The 22,135-nt window shown below is 36.8% G+C and overlaps 1 protein-coding gene across 2 annotated transcripts in view; it reads left to right on the forward strand.

Annotated features, from left to right (window-relative positions):
• The window catches only part of NOX4 (NADPH oxidase 4), a 180,071-nt gene that overhangs the window by 152,935 nt on the left and 5,001 nt on the right, over positions 1 to 22,135 (forward strand). For both annotated transcript variants that reach the window (XM_040256520.1, XM_040256521.1), the window contains 4 exons: positions 294 to 413; positions 1,934 to 2,042; positions 6,175 to 6,243; positions 7,635 to 7,735. In XM_040256520.1, coding sequence (XP_040112454.1) covers positions 294 to 413; positions 1,934 to 2,042; positions 6,175 to 6,243; positions 7,635 to 7,735 — 399 coding nt within the window. The remainder of the gene's footprint in view (positions 1 to 293; positions 414 to 1,933; positions 2,043 to 6,174; positions 6,244 to 7,634; positions 7,736 to 22,135) is intronic.

Here is a 22,135-nt window from a genome sequence, read left to right on the forward strand (position 1 = left end):
TCAAAGCTTTAACTAGTCCTTGGCTCACCATCATGGTCCTATCTACATTTCCCTTTACCTTAAGTAATATTTCCCTCAAAATAGGAATACTTTGAAACCAGTGTACTTGTTTTTATATTGGTAGTTCATAAACAACACTTTTTGTTTCTTTAGACTTACCACTATGGGAAACAATGAAATGAGGCCTGGGCTGTCACAAAGCTTAAACACTAGATTTAGCATTCTTGCCACATATTGTAGAAACTTTTCAACTCATTTTCATTTTTTTCCACCCTTGTCTGCCTTCTCCACAGGCTATATATTGACGGTCCCTTTGGAAGTCCATTTGAAGAATCACTGAACTATGAGGTTAGCCTCTGCGTGGCTGGAGGCATTGGAGTCACTCCGTTTGCATCAATCCTCAACACTCTGCTGTATGTCATTTTGATCCATTATATTAGTCCACATAGAGAGCTGTCTATTTCAGACATCTCTTTTAGTAAGAAGTAATTCCTTACAGAATTCTTCTACTTGTTCAAAACATTCTATTTACCAATTGATAAGGGGAATAAATGAGTGCTTCTCAATATGTGGTCTATGGTTTTCAGCATGTTCTCTTGTAAAATAACATCACAGTTATGCCTTACTCTGTCCTTTTCCTCTATTAAAGTAATTCCACTGGCCCCTGTTTCTCTGCTTTCTCATCAGGGGTAAGGTACATTACTAATTTATTTAGTCAACAAATATTTTTGACCGTTTATGTGCAATTGATCTTATAGTTACTGGTAATATAGCAATGACTGAGTAGTGTCTCTGCCCTTGAAAAGTTTACTTTCAAATAGGACAAGCAAAATATAAACCAGTGAAAAATTCACAAATAACATCATTTCAGAAAATATTAGAAGTGTGGTGAAGAGAAGAAAGATTAATGGAATATAGAAATAAAGGGTCAGGGTTATTGTAGAGGTATCGTCAGGAAATCCTCTCTGAGGAGATGATAAATGAGCACATCATTCCTGGGTCTGTTACTCAGCAGATTTTTAACAGACTGAAGAATAGAAATTTCAGAAGTAAGATTGCTTAAGCAAGATATACTTATTCAGTTATTTTAGTTTTGGTTTACAAGCAAAAATTAATTGACAGGGATTCTCATGAAACCACAAACAAAATCTATTCCATTCACTTTTCAAGAAAACACAATTTTCATTAAAAATCTGTTTTATGAAGTGTGAAAAAAGAGATAATAATTTGAAGTGATGTGTTTGAATGATATTTTGATTTTAAAACCTTGATATAAATTTGGGACTTTGGGGAGGTTTTTAAAAAATAACTATATTCCAAGCCAGAAATTAGTTGTTTCTGAAAACATATTGCAAGTTATTTGGACACCTAAAGTTTAAACAAGGGAATAATATTTTGTTAACCTCAAGCTTACTTCATAATTATAAGGAGGAATCCAGACTTGGAATTGTGAATTGCTGGAATGCATTACATAGTAGGTGGTTGTGAAATCTCTTTCTTTAATGATTATTAAGAAGGGGATAAACAACCAGCTTTCCAGAATGGTTTTGGCTCATTTTGCCTGGAACCCAGGGCAAGATGACCATTGGCGACCATCTGATGATAGAATTAACAGAAAAATAAGAAAACTTTTTTCCTGAGATGCAGAGCTGATCCAAGAGTTTAGTTTATTGCCTTCAAGTGGAAATGGATAATATGCATATAGTATCCACAAACATGAACACTTTAATTTATGGATTATATATATCTCTGACTCAGTATATTGCATTTTAAATTAATTTGAGAGTTAGAGTAAGTGGTATATCAGATACTAGAATGTAGATGACTGTTTTCTCTGTAGATTACTTACTAATGAGAAGCGAAATTTCAAGGATATAGGGATTCGTAATGCTTTTACCATTATAATCAGTCCTGTGTTATTTCTTTTTTAAAGGGATGACTGGAAACCATACAAGCTTAGAAGATTGTATTTTATTTGGGTATGCAGAGATATCCAGTCCTTCCACTGGTTTGCAGACTTACTCTGTGTGTTGTACAACAAGGTAAAATTAGGTTTCTTTTTACTTTTGCAGTCTTTTAAATTTTAAAAGTAGCCATTTTATTTCAAATTATAAAAGTAATAGGTGCTTCCTATGGAATCATATGCAGAGGAGTAGTGAGGAGGAAAAATATCCCTTAAGCTTAAAAAAACCAGAGATAGAATCTTTTCATAATTTGGTGTACATCTTTTCAGATATTGATATCTGTGAATTTGTATATCTAGGACATGTTTTGACATAGAATGTTTTAACATGGAAATGAATGCATATGGTTGGTAATACATGCATATCGAAAACATTATGCAAATATGAATGCAAATGGGATTGTGACTGAGGACAGATGGAAGAAAACATCTGCAGACAATTACTGTTACACTTTTCAGCCTTTATTCTCATAGTTCGTATCTCTAACTTCAACATTCCAAGTGGATCATCAGCCAACTTTTGGCCCAGTATACAGAATTTCAAAAATCCCGAATTCTAAGCTATATTCCTTCCAGAGATGAAAGCAGGCATTTTCATCTATCTTACCTGCAACTTTTACTTTTCTATTAATATATCTATTTTTAAGTTATTCAGGTAATACATATATGCATCATTGCTCCAGACTTTTGTAAGCTACATGAAGCAACATCTCCATCCAATCCACGTAACCGGATGTTACTCATGAGCATTCTGAAAATTCTCTCATACTATTTGTATTGTTCCACAAATTGCTTTTTAAAAGTGGATTTCTATCTAACCAGACACAAAAGGGCAAATATTGTGTGATTCCTTTTATATAAGGGACCTGGAGTAGTCTAATTCATAGAGACAGACAATAGAATGGTGGTTGCCAGAGGTTTCCCAGAGGGCAAATGGGGAGTTACTGTTTAATGGATATAGAGTTTCAGTTTGGGAAGATGAAAAAATTCTGGAAATGGATTGGTGATGATGGCTGCACAACCATATGAATATATTTAATGCTAATCAACTGTATATTTAAAAACAGCTAAAATGATCAATCTTATGGTATGTGTATTTTACCACAATAAAAAAAAGTGCAGATTCCTGGGACTCACCAAAGGCCTGCTAAATCAGGAGAAAAAAAAAAAAAAAACAGAGAGATGAGAAGCCACTGAAAGGATTTGAGCAGACCGATATGATTGTAGGTCATCTTGAGAGTATATGTGAAAATACAATTCTCGGGGTGCTGCAGTTTCCAGAGGAGCAGAAAATGAGTAATAAGTTGGGAAAGGAGATTAATCAGAGCGGCCAGTGAGGCAGTAGGAAACCAAGAGGTAGTAGTTCTGTACTTAAGGTTAAGAGAGGAGAATCTTTCAAGAACATCATCACCACTTTCAAGTGGGTGTTCTAGATTAATGTTTAAAACTGGACTTCCTGAGTTGGAGGCTGTGAGAACTTCAGGAATGAATTTAAATTTGTAATAGGTACTGACAAAATGTCCCCCAAAGATGCTAAAACAATTTACATTTCCACCAAAGGATATAAGAGAAATTTACTCCAAATGTTATATTACCAATCTTTTACATTTCTAGTCATTTCTTAAACAAGGGGATCTCACTGTATTTTTCCTTGAAACAAATGAGATTGAACCTCTCTTGCTATTATCAACCACTTGTATTTCTTGTTGGGGTTCCCATTTCTACCTTTGCCTGTTTTTCTAGATTAAAATTTTCTTTCTTGAAAAGATACAGAACTTATAATTGGATCCAAGAGCACATTTAAATAATAGATGTAAGTAGCAGAGCAAGAAAGGAATAAAGGAAATAAAAAATATATAAATGGCTGGATATTCAAAGTAGCTGAATCTTAAAATTTCTTCTCAAGTTTTTTGGTGGATATGTTTAATCCTTAGGAATCCACGGAATAAATAATATAAATGCTTAAAACTAGTATAAACAAAGTGATGTTGATTATCTTCTACACACACCTCTGCACAACTGTTTTGATTTTTCACATCAAGAGGATGGGGATGAACACAGGTCCTTCAACCCTCTGAGGATGATGTTAAAAAGAAAAGGCTTTTATTATTTTCTGCACTTGCAAATGAGTTACCAAGTTCAGCATGTGTGTGTGTTTTAGTGGATACTATTTTTTGTCTACAATGAGGGATAAGCCAAAATGGAGACATTGATATTTAAAATGTGTTATTTAAATCTGCGTTCTTTTCTCTGGAGCCTGTGGGCACCGAACACATTATTGATGCAGCAGTTATTAGCGTGATCTCAGAGCAGCATCCCGGGAGACATTTAAGACAAAAATCAGTGCAAGTCATGTGTTTTGTGAAGGGCTGCCCATTACTGGCACTTGGAAATTCCTCCATTCCCTCACAGTTAAAATTCGTGCACCCTGATTCAATTCCTAAAGGGCTTTAAAATGACTTTAGTGTTTGGATATAACTTGAGGCATCTGTGGCATGGAATATAATTATTATATTTTAAGATTATGGGTTCTGAGAATCATCACTTATCACTTTCAAAGTAAAATAGGTTTTCATTGGGATTTTATAATTTAGCATTGCCACCTATTAGAGAATGTGTAGTTTTAGTTCTGGAGGAAACCTGTGAGATGAGGTCATTGTGGGGCCTATGTAAGTTGAGTACCTCTCTAGAAGTCTCAAGGTCAGACAGTGACGGCAATAGAAACACGTCTCTTAGTCACCTGCCAGGTGCCCTTACTACTGTAAAGGGTGCCAGGGGGGTGCTATAACCTCACTTAGTCACTCTGTATTTGCAAAATAACTTCTTTTGCATTCCTAAAACTTTGAATTTGAGTCCCAGTATATCCCTTAAGAATCATTATTTTAACGCTCTGTAGAAACAGTTGTTGTTGAGTTACTAAGTCATGTCCAACTGTTTGCAACCCCATGGATGGTAGCACACCCATCTCCTCTGTCCTCCACTATTTCCTGGAGTTTGCTCAAATTTGTGTTGAGTCAGTGATGACATCTAACCATCTCACCCTCTCTTGCCCTCTTCTCCTCTTGCCCTCAATCTTTCCCAGCATCAGTGTCTTTTCCTTTGAGTTGCCTCTTCACACAGGTGGCCAAAGTATTGGAGCTTCAGCAATAGTCTTTCCAATGAATAATAGCAACAGTACTTGGAATCAGTTGATTCATTTGCTGCAATAAGGTCCAGCAAAACTGTACCGTCTCCATCAAACCTACTGTGCACACTGATGTTGAGGAAATAGTTTGGCTGCTGCAAAAGTGCTGGTCTCTTCTAGGTCTTTCCTCAGATTCTACATGTCAGATTCTCATCTCTGTTCTCCAGAATGTACTATAGTTGTTGTGTTCCTTCCTTCTCTTCTAATTTTGATTTTTTTTTTCCTTCTCTTTAGCATTTCTTTGTTTTAGGATGGTGAAAGGAGGCCCTAAGAAGAATAATTTTTTTTTTTTTAATGTAGATTTCACAAGCCAGGATTCAGCCAGAGCAAGGCCAGGGTCATGAGCAGATTCATCTTGCCTTCTGGATGAAAGAAGCATCTGGGTCAAAACCCTTTTACCTACTTTGTTGAATTCACTTTTCTTCAGATATTTTCCTTGGTCCATTTATTTTTCAAGATATCAAAGTTTTTGAGAGCTTTCCCAGATGCTTTTATTTTGGCAGATACACTCCCTGTCTCATATATTTTTATATAAGAGAAATCGGTGCTGCATAGGAAGGAAGTAGGGATGATTCCATTCCTACCTTATTTGTTTTCATTTGTTTGGGTTTCTGTGATGCTTAACATGCATTTTGTGTATCACTTTTGATTTTTTTGTAAAGAAAATCATGCTCTTTCTGAGTGAAATCTTGAGTAAAATTTAGAGACTCAGCAAATCAAATAAATAAGTGAGAAGATTTAAAGGAATATTGCTATAGTATTTAGCATATTTGACTTTGTGTCTATGAAGATAGCAGAACTAATCCCATCCATTTCCTTCATCATAACTAATTAAATCTGCCAGAGACAGGCTGTTAATGTTAGAATGCCACGTATGTGGTGCACGTATATGTATATATGTATACTTATTTGCTCATAGATGTTGGCTATGGTAAGACCAGATTGCAGAATCACATATGTTAGGTTAGGAGAGAGTCTGTGAATACAGAACACAGTTTAATGTCTATTTACTTTTATGTCCTCTCAGTTTTGGCAAGAGAACAGACCTGATTATGTCAACATTCAGCTGTACCTCAGTCAGACAGATGGGATACAGGTATGTGACTGGATGTTATTGTAAATTAAACAAGTCTCTTGAGAACAGATGATTTACTGTAGGGGCTGTGCTGGAAGAAAATTTCTGCAGGTGGTTTGAAGAGATGATTCCCAGAGGAAAGCCACTTTTGGAATGTATCCAGCAAGCTCATGTCTCATCCTTGAAGTCAACCATTTTCTGCCTTTCATCTGTCCTCACCTGGGACTGAAGAGGATCTGTGAGCTCATCTCTCTCCTTTTCACTGTCACCTCACCTAGAGATGAGAACACAAGTGAATAGTCTTGTGGTTGTGTTCATCGAGAGGAGGTTTTATGTGGCAAGAGAAGATAAGGTCATACACAATTAAGCTTGTTTCCCTTCAAGGGAAACTAAAAAACAGAACATCCATCATGCATTATTTACTTCACTGCTAGATGCTGTATTGAGCATCTCATACACATTATCTCATGTGATTCCAACAGATTCAAGAGGTAAATGATATTGTGATCCCCATATAATAGATGAGGAAACACTATATAGACAACATTGAAGAGATGTATAGCCATATAAACCTGGGCATGAATGCTTTCACAAGTTTTATTGTTATATTTTCCATCATATATTTTCTGTAATTCTTTGAATGCAAAATATGAATGCTTGTCTGTTACTTTAAAACTAATCTAAGCCTATTTTTTTAGTCAGATTTCTACCCTACTTGGTATGTAAAAACTTTTTATCTCATACTGTCATGAAGCAAATCAGTATCATTATGCTTCATGGTTTTGCAGTGATTAAGATATGAAGCATAAATTACATCTGGTTCTCTGTTTGTCTCCCTGGGACTCGGACACTTTTCTTTCTCACTTGACTCTCTTTACCATCAATTCAGATCTAATGCTCTTGTTAATTGCAAACAACAGTCCATTAGAAGTTGTTTTTTGATAGATCCCAAATTTGGAGCTCTGCTGTATTAGACTGTCATGTTCAGGATCATTTCCCCAAATTTATGATGATAATTTGCAGTATCTTACTCATATAATGAGCCAAATATGACAACTTTGCAGTACAAAAATGCTTCAACAAAGCTTATGTGTTGCACCCTCTTTGAGAGTAGGCAATTAAAATGCATTCTTTAATGCTGCAGTTGCTTAAAAATGAAGCAGCTAACTGAAGTCTAGGAAAGTCAGTCATTTGTACTAATGGTATTCAAGAAGATAATGGATTTTAAAGGGAAAGAGGGAGGAAATGGTGCTTCTAAATGATTATACTTAATAGGTTGCCATTTGACACTTATATTCTTTATGTCACAGCAATTTGGTAGGAAGCCACAGCACCAGGAAAGATGATGTTATAGAAGTAAATTATTTGCCCAATTCTGTGTCATATAAAGCATAGTGCTTTCTTTTTGGCAGAAGATAATTGGAGAAAAATATCAAGCGCTGAATTCAAGACTTTTTATTGGACGTCCTCGCTGGAAACTTCTGTTTGATGAAATAGCAAAATGTAACAGAGGGTAAGTACTTTCCTCAAAAATCTTGACATGTGGCTAATGACCAAATTAAAATATTAAAGATTACTTAGTAATCGGTTTGAAAATTACAGTCACTTAAATACTCAATTATCACTACTGAAGATGGAAGCAAAGCAAGAACCACCTCAAGTATCCATAATGCCAAATAATTAAAATTTGGCTTAAAAATAGTCTATAAAGTATTTATGAACCAAACTGTCATACCTACTTTTAAATTTGCACAGATCCCATAGCACAAATTAGGTCATCATTGGGAAAGTTTTTGTAAATCACATTAGCAAACAAGGGAGCTCTTCAAATAGTTTTGATGCATTTAAAAATTAGATTTTTTGTACATTTTTACCAGAATGAATACATTTTTAAAAAACTGTTAGTTTTTAAAACTCTTAGAGATTTTAATATTTCTCTAAATCAGAAATATTTCCAAACATATTTTTTCTTGGAAGCTATAATTCTATAAAAACATCTTAGAGTTATGGCTATATGTTTATGATCTGAAGAGATTACAGTTGAAAGAAAGCATTCATTTTTGGGTACAGACCAGGGAGCCTGTTTGGTAATCTGTAAAATTACCACAGTGCAGGGCAATGATCTATACAAATTCTAAAAGCATTTTGAAAACCATATACCCATTCACACATTTCAAAGTTGGCATTGAAAAAGTTTTATCAGAACTTTAAATAGTTCCAAAGGCTGCAATTTCTAACATATTGCAGTTATTGACATTTTAAAATTAATATGACTTTTAACATATCTGCTGGAATCTAAATATCATAGTTTCTCGATACCAACCTCATATATTTGTGCCTTTTGTAACTTTCATGGCCAGTTGGAAATTTATATCACTCTTTTGTCTACTGGAACTAGAACCTGAACTTGGGTCCTCTGTATTGGAAGGTCAATGTCTTAGTTATTGGACCACCAGGGAAATCCCATCGAACCTACAGAATTTTACAAATTCAGTATAATTTTGCACTTTAATGAATCATACTTTTGCTGGTAAACTAAACATACTTACACAAGAAGAATGTATATAAATTGAAGATTTAATTTTTAAAATTTCCTGTGACTCTAAGGAATCAGTGATCATTTTTTTAACAATTATTAATATATAGTTGATTAATTCATAATTTTGAAGGTATATTTTGATAAATATAAAAGGATATTTGATTTTAATTGAATGAGGCAGCCTGTTAGATGAAAAGTTTTTTTTTTTTTAAACCGCAATTTATAAATGTATGGATGAATATGATGTATGGAAATAATCTCTGATTCATCATGGTGTTTTGGCATCACCTTCAGAGACTTTGTTTTAGGAATCATGGTTTGAAACCGTTTAAGCAAAATCTAAAAAGGAAAATAGTGACCCATGTAATTCAGACTGCATCCATGTTTGAAAGCACTTCTGCATTTCCTTCCCTTCGTGAAATAACTGGGTTAAAGATGAAAGCATATTTAGAAAGCAGAGGTCCTTTGTAATATACAGGGTAATAGTTAAAGGTGAAGTATCAGATAAAGAAAAAAGTCAACTCAGTTTTGGTAATATTCTTTCTATTCTTTCTGCAACATCATCCACCTTAGATGAGATTATCTTCTCATACTCACCTGAGTCTTCCAATGTAGCACAGACTCCTTGTTCCCTAATGACATTTCAGTTCAGTTCAGTTTAATTGCTTAGTCATGTCTGACTCTTTGTGGACCCATGGACTGCATCATACCTGGCTTCCCTGTCCTTCACCAACTCCTGGAGCTTGTTCAAACTTGTCCATTGAGTTGGCGATGCCATCCAACGATCTCATTCTTTGTCATCCCCTTCTCCTCCTGCCTTCAATCTTTCCCAGCATCACGGTCTTTGCTAATGAGTCAGCTCTTCGCATCAGGTGGCCCAAGTATTGGAGCTTCAGCTTCAGCATCAGTCCTTCCAATGAATATTCAGGACTGATTTCCTTTACGATTGATTGGTTTGATCTCCTTGCTGTCCAAAGGATTCAAGAGTCTTCTCCAACACCACAGTTCAAAAACAGCAATTCTTCAGTCCTCAGCTTTCTTTATGGTCCAACTCTCACATCCACACATGACTACTGGAAAAACTGTAGCTTTGATTAGATGGACCTTTGTCGGCAAAGTGATGTCTCTGCTTTTTAATATGCTGTCTAGGTTGGCCATAGCTTTTCTTTCAAGGAGCAAGCATCTTTCAATTTCATGACTGCAGTCACCATCTGCAGTGATTTTGGAGCCCAAGAAAATAAAGTCTGTCACTGTTTCCATTGTTTCCCCATCTATTTGCCATGAAAGGATGGGACTGGATGCCATGATCTTTGTTTTTCAGAATTTTGAGTTTTAAGCCAGGTCTTTCACTATCCTCTTTCACTTTCATCCAGATGCTCTTTAGTTCCTCGTTGCTTTCTGCCATAAGGGTGGTGTCATCTGCATATCTGAGGTTATTGATATTTCTCCTGGCACTCTTGATTCCAGCTCGTGCTTCATCCAGCACGGCATTTCAAAAGATGTACTATGCACTCCAGTACTCTTGCCTGAAAAAATCCCATGGATGGAGGAGCTTGGTAGGCTGTAGTCCATGGGGTCATGAAGAATCGGACGCGGCTGAGCGGTTTCACTTTCACTTTCATGCATTGTAAAAAGGAAATGGCAACCCACTCCAGTACTCTTGCCTGAAGAATCCCAGGCACGGGGGAACCTGGTGGGCTGCCATCTATGGGGTCACACAAAGTCGGACACTACTGCAGCAACTTAGCAGCAGCAGCACTCTGCATATAAGTTAAATAAGAAAGGTGACATTATACAGCCTTAATGTACTCCTTCAGACAAGCATTCTTTTATTTTCATCAGTTTAGCTCAGTTCATTTGCTCAGTCGTGTTCGACTCTTTGCAACCCCATGAACTGCAGCACACCAGGCCTCCCTATCCATCACCAACTCCCGGAGTTCACCCTAACTCTTGTCCATCGAGTAGGTGATGCCATCCAGTCATCTCATCCTCTGTCGTCCCCTTCTCCTCCTGCCCCCAATCCCTCCCAGCATCAGAGTCTTTTCCAATGAGTCAACTCTTCGCATGAGGTGGCCAAAGTATTGGAGTTTCAGCTTTAGCATCAGTCCTTCCAATGAACACCCAGGACTGATCTCCATTAGAATGGACTGGTTGGATCTCCTTGCAGTCCAAGTGACTCTCAAGAATCTTCTCCAACACCACAGTTCAAAAGCATCAATTCTTCGGTGCTCAGCCTTCTTCACAGCCCAACTCTCACATCCATACATGACCAGTGGAAAAACCATAGCCTTGACTAGACAGACCTTTGTTGGCAAAGTAATGTCTCTGCTTTTGAATATGCTATCTAGGTTGGTCATAATTTTCCTTCCAAGGAGTAAGTATCTTTTAATTTCATGGCTGCAGTCACCATCTGCAGTGATTTTGGAGCCCCCAAAAATAAAGTCTGATCCTGTTTCCACTGTTTCCCCATCTATTTCCCATGAAATGATGGGACCGGATGCCATGATCTTCGTTTTCTGAATGTTGAGCTTTAAGCCAACTTTTTCACTCTCCTTTTACTTTCATCAAGAGGCTTTTTAGTTCCTCTTCACTTTCTGCCATAAGGATGATGTCATCTGCATATCTGAGGTTATTGATATTTTTCCCAGCAATCTTGATTCCAGCTTGTGCTTCTTCCAGCCCAGCATGTCTCATGATGTATTCTGCATATAAGTTAAATAAGCAGGGTGACAATATACAGCCTTGACACACTCCTTTTCCTATTTGGAACCAGTCTGTTGTTCCATGTCCAGTTCTAACTGTCGCTTCCTGACCTGCATATAGGTTTCTCAAGAGGCAGGTCAGGTGGTCTGGCATTCCCTTCCCTTTCAGAATTTTCCACAGTTTATTGTGATCCACACAGTCAAAGGCTTTGGCATGATCAATAAAGCAGAAATAGATGTTTTTCTGGAACTCTGTTGCTTTTTCCATGATCCAGGGGATCTTGGCAATTTGATCTCTGGTTCTGAAAACCTGGATAGTTTTTTTCTTTGTTTTGCTTCTTCAGCTGAATTCTAAAACCAAACCCCCAAATAGTAGATTGTCATTTGCAGGAAATTACACTGGGATTTTTGGTTTCTTTGGTTAGTTCCCCAGAGTTCTGCTTTGTTACACTGTTCATATTCTGAGGGATTTTGTATGTTTGTTCTTTTGTTTGTTCATTTTCTTAAAAAAACAAAGCTGATTAAGAAGAGCAAGTGTGTACCACATACTGTTGATGCAACAGTATTTATGCAACACTTTCACTTTGTGTTTTTGCTTGGGGCAGGCGCCTGAAATGCATTGTTTTTTTGAAAGATTTTTGGGTAGCATTACTGGGACAAGAACAGATCAACATGATAAGGGCTCATTAACTGGAAAAAGGCACTATTTAAATAGAAATCTCCATTTTAGATGTAAAATTTTGGTTCACTTCACTGACATAAATTCCTGAGAGTATATAAAGAAGTAAAAATAGAGAAGAGAGGCATAGAAATTTGCACAAATGTTTGAGAGTGATCTCTTCCTTGTATGTCTTTTAAAAAATAATTTATTACACCTGAGATTCAGTTTCCTATTGTTTATAATAAAAATGTATGTCATATCTTAACTTAGTTACATGTTCACATCATGCAAAGGGGGAGATAAATAATTAACTTTATGTGACCTTTGGTTAGAGAAAACTCTGGTTGGATGAAATGTCTGAGACGTATCTATATTTTACTACTTAATGGTATTTTGAAAACAAAACAAATTAAGTGTACCTAGGTTTGGTCTCTGACATTTGCTCTTGTGTCCCTGAGTCATGTCACTCAAACTTTCTGAATCTGTAATACAAGGAGTAAATAATCTCTAGGAGTAAATAAACTTTCATTATATGAGATCATACACTTTAATAATGCATGGAAAAACAAGTGTTGGTCTGATAGGAAAATATTCACAAATATATGTTGAACATTTATGGAACTAGTTGCCAACATCTGTCCCCAAACAACACTATCTGCTGACATCTAAGTTTGTCTCTACCCATCTCTACAAAGTTTTTGTAGGTAAATCTCTAAATGGTTGTTGGATTGCAGTAACCTAGTGAAAATTTGTGCAAATGAATTACAAAGATAAATTGTAGATCTTTAAAAGGTGTAGGATGTCACTGTTAGTGAAAGTGACATGGGAAAACCCTTCAAATAACACAAAGATCTCCTAGAGTTAAACTACTTAACAATTGGATGACAATTTTTTTTAAAAAAAAAACATATGGTGCTTTAAAAATAATGTTTCTGTTGTGAAGTATTTAAGATAAGCCTTTAGGAAATCTGCAAAATTTGAAAATCTAAATCTACATTTGCCTATGAAAGCCAAGAAAACAAATGGTATCTTCTCGTCATAATGCAATGTTGACAGAAACTGTATACAAATTGTATACAAACAGAGACTGTCTCATAAATGAGACAAAATGTCTCATTCCCTTTTCATCTTAATGACAACTATATTATTATATTATATATTATATATTACTATATTATTATAATGACAACTGTTTCTTTGATGACTATATTTTTTCAGTAGTACAGTTTCATTCATTTTAAGTAATCCATTGTGTCTAGCCCTGGTTTTAATAGTAACCTACATTTTATCAAGGGTAAGAATTTTCATACTTTTTAAATTATTTTCTTTCTTCTGCTCCTTTGGGTTTAATTAGCTCTTCTTTTACTAGTCACTGTAAGATGGAACCATAGCTCCCTGATTTTAGATCTTTGTCTTTTTATAATAAAAATGTTTCATACTATAAATTTCCCTCTAAACATCACTTTAGCTACATACCACAAATTTTAATGTGTTTTATTTTTATCTTTACCTACATCAAAATGTTTCTAAAGTTTTCATGTGATTGCATTCTGTCCCACTGGTTATTTATTTTTGTTTTGTTTTTGTTTTTTTTACTTTATTTTACTTTACAATTCTGTATTGGTTTTGCCATACATTGACATGAATCGCGTGTTTGTTTATTTTTGGCTGTGCTGGGTCTTCCGCTGTGTGGGCGTGTCTCCAGTAGTTGTGTGTGGGTTTCTCTTTGCGGTGGCTTCTCTAGCTGCAAGCATGGGCTCTGGCACGCTGCAGCTTCGGTTGTTTTGACATGTGGGCTCGGTAGTTCTGGCTCTGGATTAAAGTATTGTTCATTTGTCCAACTTTATTGAGAAATAATTGACATACAGTTGTGTACAGTGTAACAACTGGACATCTGTCTGTTGCAAAATGACTACCAAAATTAAGTAAGTAAACATATCACCTCACATAATTACAAAGTTTGTGTTTGTCTGGCGAGAACTTTTAAAATCTACTATCTTCCTAACTTTCAAACATACAATATAGTATTAGTAACTATAGTCACCATGCTGTCCAGTACATCTAGAACTTACTCCTCTTGTGGCAATAAGTTTGTAACCCTTTGTCCGTCTTCACTCACCCGCAATCTCCCCCACCTGCCTCTGGCAACCTCCAACCCTCTTTCTATCAGTTTGGGTTTTTAGAATCAGCATATGAGTGAGAAAATACAGTATTTGTCTTTCTTTGTCTGATTTATTTTACTCATCATGATGCCCTCAAGTTTCATCCATACTGTTGCAAATAGTAAGATTTTCTTATTTTTTATAGCTGAATTTTATTTCAGTGTGTGTGTATCACATCACATCACAGTTTTCTTTGTCTATTTATCCATCTATGGACACTAAGGTTGTTTCCGTGTCTTGACTATTCTAGATAATACTGCCATAAACATAGGGATGCAGATAACACTTCAATACAAGTGAAGTATGAATATATGCCCAGTAGAGGGATTGTTGTATCATATGACAGTTTTATTTTTAATTTTTTTGAGAAACCTCCAAATGATTTTCCATATGGGTTATATCAATTTACATTCTCAGAAGTGTACAAGGATTTCCTTTTCTCCACATCCAGGCCAACATTTGCCTTTTGTAAAAATGTCTGTTCAGTTCTTCTACCTATTTTTAATTGTGTTATTTGTTTTTTGACATTTTATGAGCTGTTAGTATATTTTAAATATTGACCTTTTATCAGTCACGTCATTTACAATTATTTTCTCCCATTCAGTAGGCTGTCTTTTCATTTTGTCAACAGTATCCTTTGCGGTGCAGCAGTTTTAACTTTGTATGGCCCCATTTATTTTTTTAATGAATTTATTTATTTTGATTGTAGGCTAATTACTTTACAATATTGTAGTGGTTTTTGCCATACATTGACATGAATTAGCCATGGGTATACAAGTGTCCCTGTGTCCTGAACCCTCCACCCACCTCCCACCCCATCGTATCCCTCAGGGTCCTTCCCAGTGCACCAGCCCTGCTGTCTCCTGCATGGAACCTGGCCTGGTGATCTGTTTCACATATGGTAACATACGTGTTTCAATCCTATTCTCTCATCCCACCCTCGCCTTCTCCCACAGAGTCCAAGAGTCTGTTCTTTATCCCTGTGTCTCTTTTGCTATCTCATGTCATCGTTACCATCTTTCTAAATTGCATATATATGCGTTAATATATTGTATTTGGTGTTTTTCTTTCTGACTTACTTCGCTCTGTGTAATAGGCTCCAGTTTCATCCACCTCATTAGAACTGATTCAAATGCATTCTTTTTAATAACTGAGTAATATTCCATCGTGTATATGTACCACAGCTTTCTTATCCATTCATCTGCCAGTGGACATCTAGGTTACTTCCATGTCCTGGCTATTGTAAACAGTGCTGCAATGAACATTGGGGTACACATGTCTCTTTCAATTTTGGTTTCCTCAGTGTGTATGCCCAGCAGTGGGATTGCTGGGTCATATGGAAGTTCTAGTTCCAGTTTTTAAGGAATTTCCACACTGTTCATAGTGGCTGTACTAGTTTGCATTCCCACCAACAGTGTAAGAGGGTTCCCTTTTCTCTATACCCTCTCCAGCATTTATTGTTTGTAGACTTTTTGATAGCAGCCCTTCCGACCAACATGAGATGGTACCTCATTGTGGTTTTGATTTGCATTTCTCTGATAATGAGTGATGTTGAACATCTTTTCTTGTGTTTGTTAGTATATGGCCCCATTTATTTTTACTTTTGTTTCCTTTGCCTTAGGATACAGATCCAAAAACATGTTACTGTGATTTATATCAAAGAATGTACTGCCTATTTTTTCTAGGAGTTTTATGGTTTCCAGTCTTATATTTAGGTCTTTCATCGCAGATGATTTTTGTGTATGGTTTGAGAAGTGGCTCTAATTTCATTCTTTTTACATGTAACTGAACAGTTTTCCTAACACCACAAACCAAATTTAGCAATACATTAAAAGGAGTATACCCCATCACCAAGAGGGATTTATCTGAGGCATACAAGGATGGTTCAATAACTGTATATCTTGTATGGTTGGTATATCCTAAACCAATGTGAAAGTACATTAGAAAATTGCAGAATAAAAGTCATATCATCATCTCAATAGATGCAGAAAAACCTTTTGACAAAATTCAGCATCATTCACTGAATTCAGTATCATTCAACATACTCTTCAAAAGATAAAATCTCTTCAGAAAGTGGATAAGGAGGGAACATAATTCAACATACTAACCCTATATGATAAGCCTGCAGCTAATATCTTACTCAGTGGTGAAAAGCTGAAAGCATTTCCTCTTATTGGATTATGATTATGAGTATTTATTTTTTGCTAGTAAATTATATTAATTTACTCTATATTTTATATATTTCAGACATGTAGTTTGGAAGTATGTTCTCCCATTCCCTACCTTGCCTTTTCATTTTGTTGGTCATTTGTTTTACTGTGCAGAAGCTTTTAAATTTGATATAATCCCGCTTGTTTATTTTTGGTTTTGTTGCTTGTATTTTTCTTGTCAGTTTCATCAGAAATTATTTGGTGTCAGAAATTATTGCCAATACCCCTGTCAATGAGTTTTTCCACTGTGTTCCTTCAAACATTTAATGGTTTAAGGTCTTGATGAAAGTGAAAGAGGAGAGTGAAAAAGTTGGCTTAAAACTCAACTTTCAGAAAACTAAGATCATGGCATCCGGTCCCATCACTTCATGGCAAATAGATGGGGAAACAGTGAAAACAGTGACAGATTTTATTTTGGGGGGCTCCAGAATTACTGCAGCCATGAAATTAAAAGACACTTGCTCCTTGAAAGAAAAGCTATGACCAACCTAAACAGCATATTAAAAAGCAGAGACATCACTTTACCAACAAAGGTCCATCTAATCAAAGTTATGGTTTTTCCAGTAGTCATGTATGGATGTGAGAGTTGTACTATAAATAAAGCTGAGCACCAAAGAATTGATACTTTTGAAATGTGGTGTTGGAGAAGACTCTTGAGAGTAACTTGGACTGCAAGGAGATCCAACCTGTCAATCGTAAAGGAAATCAGTCCTGAATATTCATTGGAAGGACTGATGCTAAAGCTGAAACTCCAATACTTTGGCCACCTAGTCAGCTCCAAAGAGCTGACTCATTGGAAAAGACCCTGATGCTGGGAAAGATTAAAGGCAAGAGGAGAAGGGGACAACAGAGGATGAGATGCTTGGATGGCATCACTGACCTGATGGACATGTGTTTGAGTAGGCTACGGGAGTTGCTGATGGACAGGGAGGCCTGGCGTGCTGCAGTCCATGGGGTCACAGAGTCGGACACGACTGAGTGACTGAACTGAAGGTCCTGGAGTCAAGTCTTTGATTTCTTGAGAGTTAATTTTTGGGGTAGTATGAAATAGAGTGTAATTCTTTTACATATGAATATCCACTCTTCCCAACACTGTGTATTAAAGAGACTCTTTTCCTCTTTGAGTATTCTGGCTTCCATGAATTAAGTTACAGTCAGCACTTCCAAGGTAGCTCAGCTGGTAAAGAATCAGCCTGCAATGCAGGAGACCTGGCTTCAGTTCCTGGGTTGAGAAGATCCCCTGGAGAAGGGAGCGGCTACCCACTCCAGTATTCTGGCCTGGAGAGTTCCATGGACTGTATAGCCCACAGGGTCGCGAAGAGTGGGACATGATTGAGCAACTTTTACTTTCCAACAGTTTGCCTTTGCTTTCTATTTATCTTGTTTGTTCTTTCCTCCTTTCTTTACTTTCTTTTCAATTTAGTCCTTTTTTGATTCCATTTTTTTCTCCTGTAGTGGCACACTAGCCTTACTTCTCTGTTTGACTTTAGTTACTTTCTTAAGGAATTTTTTCCCAAGTTGCAATCCTTGAACTAACATAACTTGGAAACTTTTTGGAAAAACAAATTCTTAGAGCTGTATCCAAGATCTGCTGAATCAGAGCATCTAGGAATAGGGCCTTGCTATCTGTGGTCTGTGAAATATCTTAGGTGATGCTAATGAAGTTGAGATTGGAGAAGCGTTTCTGTAGCTTTATATTGTATAGCATTAGCCTCAGTTCAGTTCAGTCGCTCAGTCGTGTCCCACTCTTTGCGACCCCATGAATCGCAGCATGCCAGGCTTCCCTGTCCATCACCAACTCCCGGAGTTCACTCAGACTCATGTCCATCGAGTCAGTGATGCCATCCAGCCATCTCATCCTCTGTCGTCCCCTTCTCCTCCTGCCCCCAATCCCTCCCAGCATCAGAGTCTTTTCCAATGAGTCAACTCTTCCCATGAGGTGGCCAAAGTATTGGAGTTTCAGCTTCAACATCAGTCCTCCCAAAGAAATCCCATGGCTGATCTCCTTCAGAATGGACTTGTTGGATCTCCTTGCAGTCCAAGGGACTCTCAAGAGTCTTCTCCAACTCCACAGTTCAAAAGCATCAATTCTTCAGCACTCAGCCTTCTTCACAGTCCAACTCTCACATCCATACATGACCACAGGAAAAACCATAGCCTTGACTAGACAGATCTTAGTTGGCAAAGTAATGTCTCTGCTTTTGAATATGCTGTCTAGGTTGGTCATAACTTTTCTTCCAAGGAGTAAGCGTCTTTTAATTTCATGGCTGCAATCACCATCTGCAGTGATTTTGGAGCCCAGAAAAATAAAGTCTGACACTGTTTCCACTGTTTCCCCATCTATTTCCCATGAAGTGATGGGACCGAATACCATGATCTTCGTTTTCTGAATGTTGAGCTTTAAGCCAACTTTTTCACTCTCCTCTTTCACTTTCATCAAGAGGTTTTTTAGTTCCTCTTCACTTTCTGCCATAAGGGTGGTGTTCTCTGCATATCTGAGGTTATTGATATTTCTCCTGGCAATCCTGATTCCAGCTTGTGTTTCTTCCAGTCCAGCGTTTCTCATGATATACTCTGCATATAAGTTAAATAAGCAGGGTGACAATATACAGCCTTAACTTACTCCTTTTCCTATTTGGAACCAGTCTGTTGTTCCATGTCCAGTTCTAACTGTTGCTTCCTGACCTGCATATAGATTTCTCAAGAGCCAGGTCAGGTGGTCTGGTATTCCCATCTCTTTGAGAATTTTCCACAGTTTATTGTGATCCACACAGTCAAAGGCTTTGGCATAGTCAATAAAGCAGAAATAGATGTTTTTTTGGAACTCTGTTGCTTTTTCCATGATCCAGCAGATGTTGGCAATGTGATCTCTGGTTCCTCTGCCTTTTCGAAAACCAGCTTGAACATCAGGGAGTTCATGGTTCACATATTGCTGAAGCCTGGCTTGGAGAATTTTGAGCATTACTTTACTAGCATGTGAGTTGAGTGCAATTGTGCGGTAGTTTGAGCATTCTTTGGCATTGCCTTTCTTTAGAATTGGAATGAAAACGGACCTTTTCCAGTCCTGTGGCCACTGCTGAGTTTTTCAAATTTGCTGGCATTATCACAGTGTATTTCAAACAATATTATCCCACCTCATGTACTTCCATCCCTCTACATCTCTTTGGCTTTTGTTCTTATTCATCTTTCTTCTCCATAAACTATAATTGCCATAATTTATTACTAATTTTGTTTTAAATATCAATTATATTTTAAAGAGATTAAAAATTAGACAAAATATTCAGTATACTTATTTACAGATTCACCATTTATGGTGTCCTTCATATCTTTGGGTAGATTTACATTTTTTCTCTAGCTGCATACAAATTTTTTTATTTCATGATATATTTACTCTAAAATGTCTTACCTACAATGGTTTTTTCTTACAATTCAGTTTTTAAATTTATTTTTATTGGAGTGTAGTTGATTTACAATGTTGTGTTACTTTCTGCTATAGATTTACATTTCTATCTGATTTCTGATGAATTCCATTTATATACCTTAAAGTGCTGGTTCATTGATAAATTCCCTCACCTTCTGTTAGAAAAGTTTGTATTCTATCTTTAATTTTGAAAATTACAATATTTTTGTTTGGTATAGAATTTCCTTGAGATAGAATAGTTGACCTTATTTGGTCTTTCAGCACTTTGAAGATTTCACTTCATTGCCTGTGACTTAGTTTGTGGCAAGAAGTCCACCTTTCATCTCCTTCACCTTCTACTTATTATTTGTGTATGTGTTTCCACCCCTACCCCTGCCAGCTGCTTTTGTGTTGTTCTCTTTGTGACTGATTTTCAGAGTTCCGTTTGTTGCCTATAATGTTATATGTATGTGCATGTGTGTGTCTGAATATCCTCCTAAGGGTTCATTAGATCATTGGATTTGTTTGTTTTATCAAATTTGCAAAAATTTTGGCAATTATTTCTTCATTTTTTTTCTTTCCTTTCTGTCTTACTTGTCTTGAGACTATGATAACATATATGAAAGATTGCCTGGTATTGTCCCTTTTGACCTCGAGGCTCCATTTACTTTTCTGCCCAATTTTTGTTCTTTCTGTGCATCCATTTGGATAGATTCTGCTGCTGTATCTTCAAGTTTGCTTATCTTTTCTTTTTCAGTGCATATTCTTCTGTTAACCCATTAGTTAACCCGTAGTATATTTATCATTTTAAATTTACACTTAATCTCTAGCATTTCCATTTAGGCCTTTAAAAAATCGTTTTCCTTTCTCATCAAGCTGATGCTTAACCTTAAACATATGAAGCATGTTTCTCATCACTGTTTCAATGACCCTATCTGGTAATTCCATCATTTCTGTCATTTTTGTCCTGATCATTTTTGACTGATCTTTTCTTCTTTATTAGTTTGCTAGGCTTTCCATAATAAAATTCCACAGGATTGATGGATTAAATAAGTTTACTTTCTCACCATTCTGGGGACTAAAATTTAAGGTGATAGCAGGGAACAGTGACAGACTTTATTTTCTTGAGCTCCAAAATCACTGCAGACAAGAAATTAACAGACGTTTGCTCCTTGAAAGAAAAGCTATGAGAAACATAGCATATTAAAAAGCAGAACATTGCTTTGCCAACAAAGGTCCGTATAGTCAAAGCTATGGTTTTTCCAGTAGTCATGTTGGATGTGAGAGCTGGACCATAAAGAAGGCTGAGCGCCAAAGAATCAATGCTTTGAACTGTGGTGTTGGAGAAGACTCTTGAGAGTCCTTTGGACTGCAAGGAGATCAAATAAGTCAATTGTAAAGGAAATCAATCCTGAATATTCATTGGAAGGACTGATGCTGAAGCTAAAGCTTCAGTACTTTGGCCTCCCAATGCGAAGAGCTGACTCATTGGAAAAGACCCTGATACTGGGAAAGATTGAAGGCAGAAGGAGAAGGGGACGACGGAGGATGAGTGGTTGGATGGCATCATTGACTCAACGGACATGAGTTTCAGCAGGCTCCAGGAGATGGTGAGGGACAGAGAGCCCTGGCGTGCTGCAGTACATGGAATCCCAAAGAGTCAGACATGACTAAGCAACTGGACAACAAAAACAAAGGTCGATTTTCTCTGAGACCCTCCTTGCATTGCAGAAGACCACCCTCTTGCTGTCTCTTCACGTGGTCCTTCTTTTATCTGTGTATGTGCATCTCTCGTGTATCTTTAATACCTTCTCTCATAAGGACCCTACTCAGATTGCAATAAGGTTCACCCTAATAACATCATTCTAGCTTAATTATGTCTTTAAAGGCCCTATGTCCCAATATAGCCACATTCTGGGGTAGTAAGGGTTAGAGTTTCAACCTGTGAATTGTGGGGAGGGGGCAAGATTCAGCCCCTAACACTTTTAGTTACAATTCATAATTTCTTGCTATATACATTCCTGGTAATTTTTTGATTTGGGCGGAATGACTCACACACTGGAATCAGGATTGCAGGGAGAAATATCAACAACCTCAGATATGCAGATGATATCACTTAACGGCAGACAGCAAAGAGGAACTAAACAGCCTCTTGATGAGTGTGAAAGAGGAGAGTGAAAGAGCTGGCTTAAAACTCAAAATTCAAAAAATGAAGATCATGGCCTCCAGTCCCATCACT

The sequence above is a fragment of the Oryx dammah genome, unplaced genomic scaffold, assembly GCF_014754425.2.
Source record: "Oryx dammah isolate SB20612 unplaced genomic scaffold, SCBI_Odam_1.1 HiC_scaffold_15, whole genome shotgun sequence".
NCBI lineage: Eukaryota > Metazoa > Chordata > Mammalia > Artiodactyla > Bovidae > Oryx > Oryx dammah.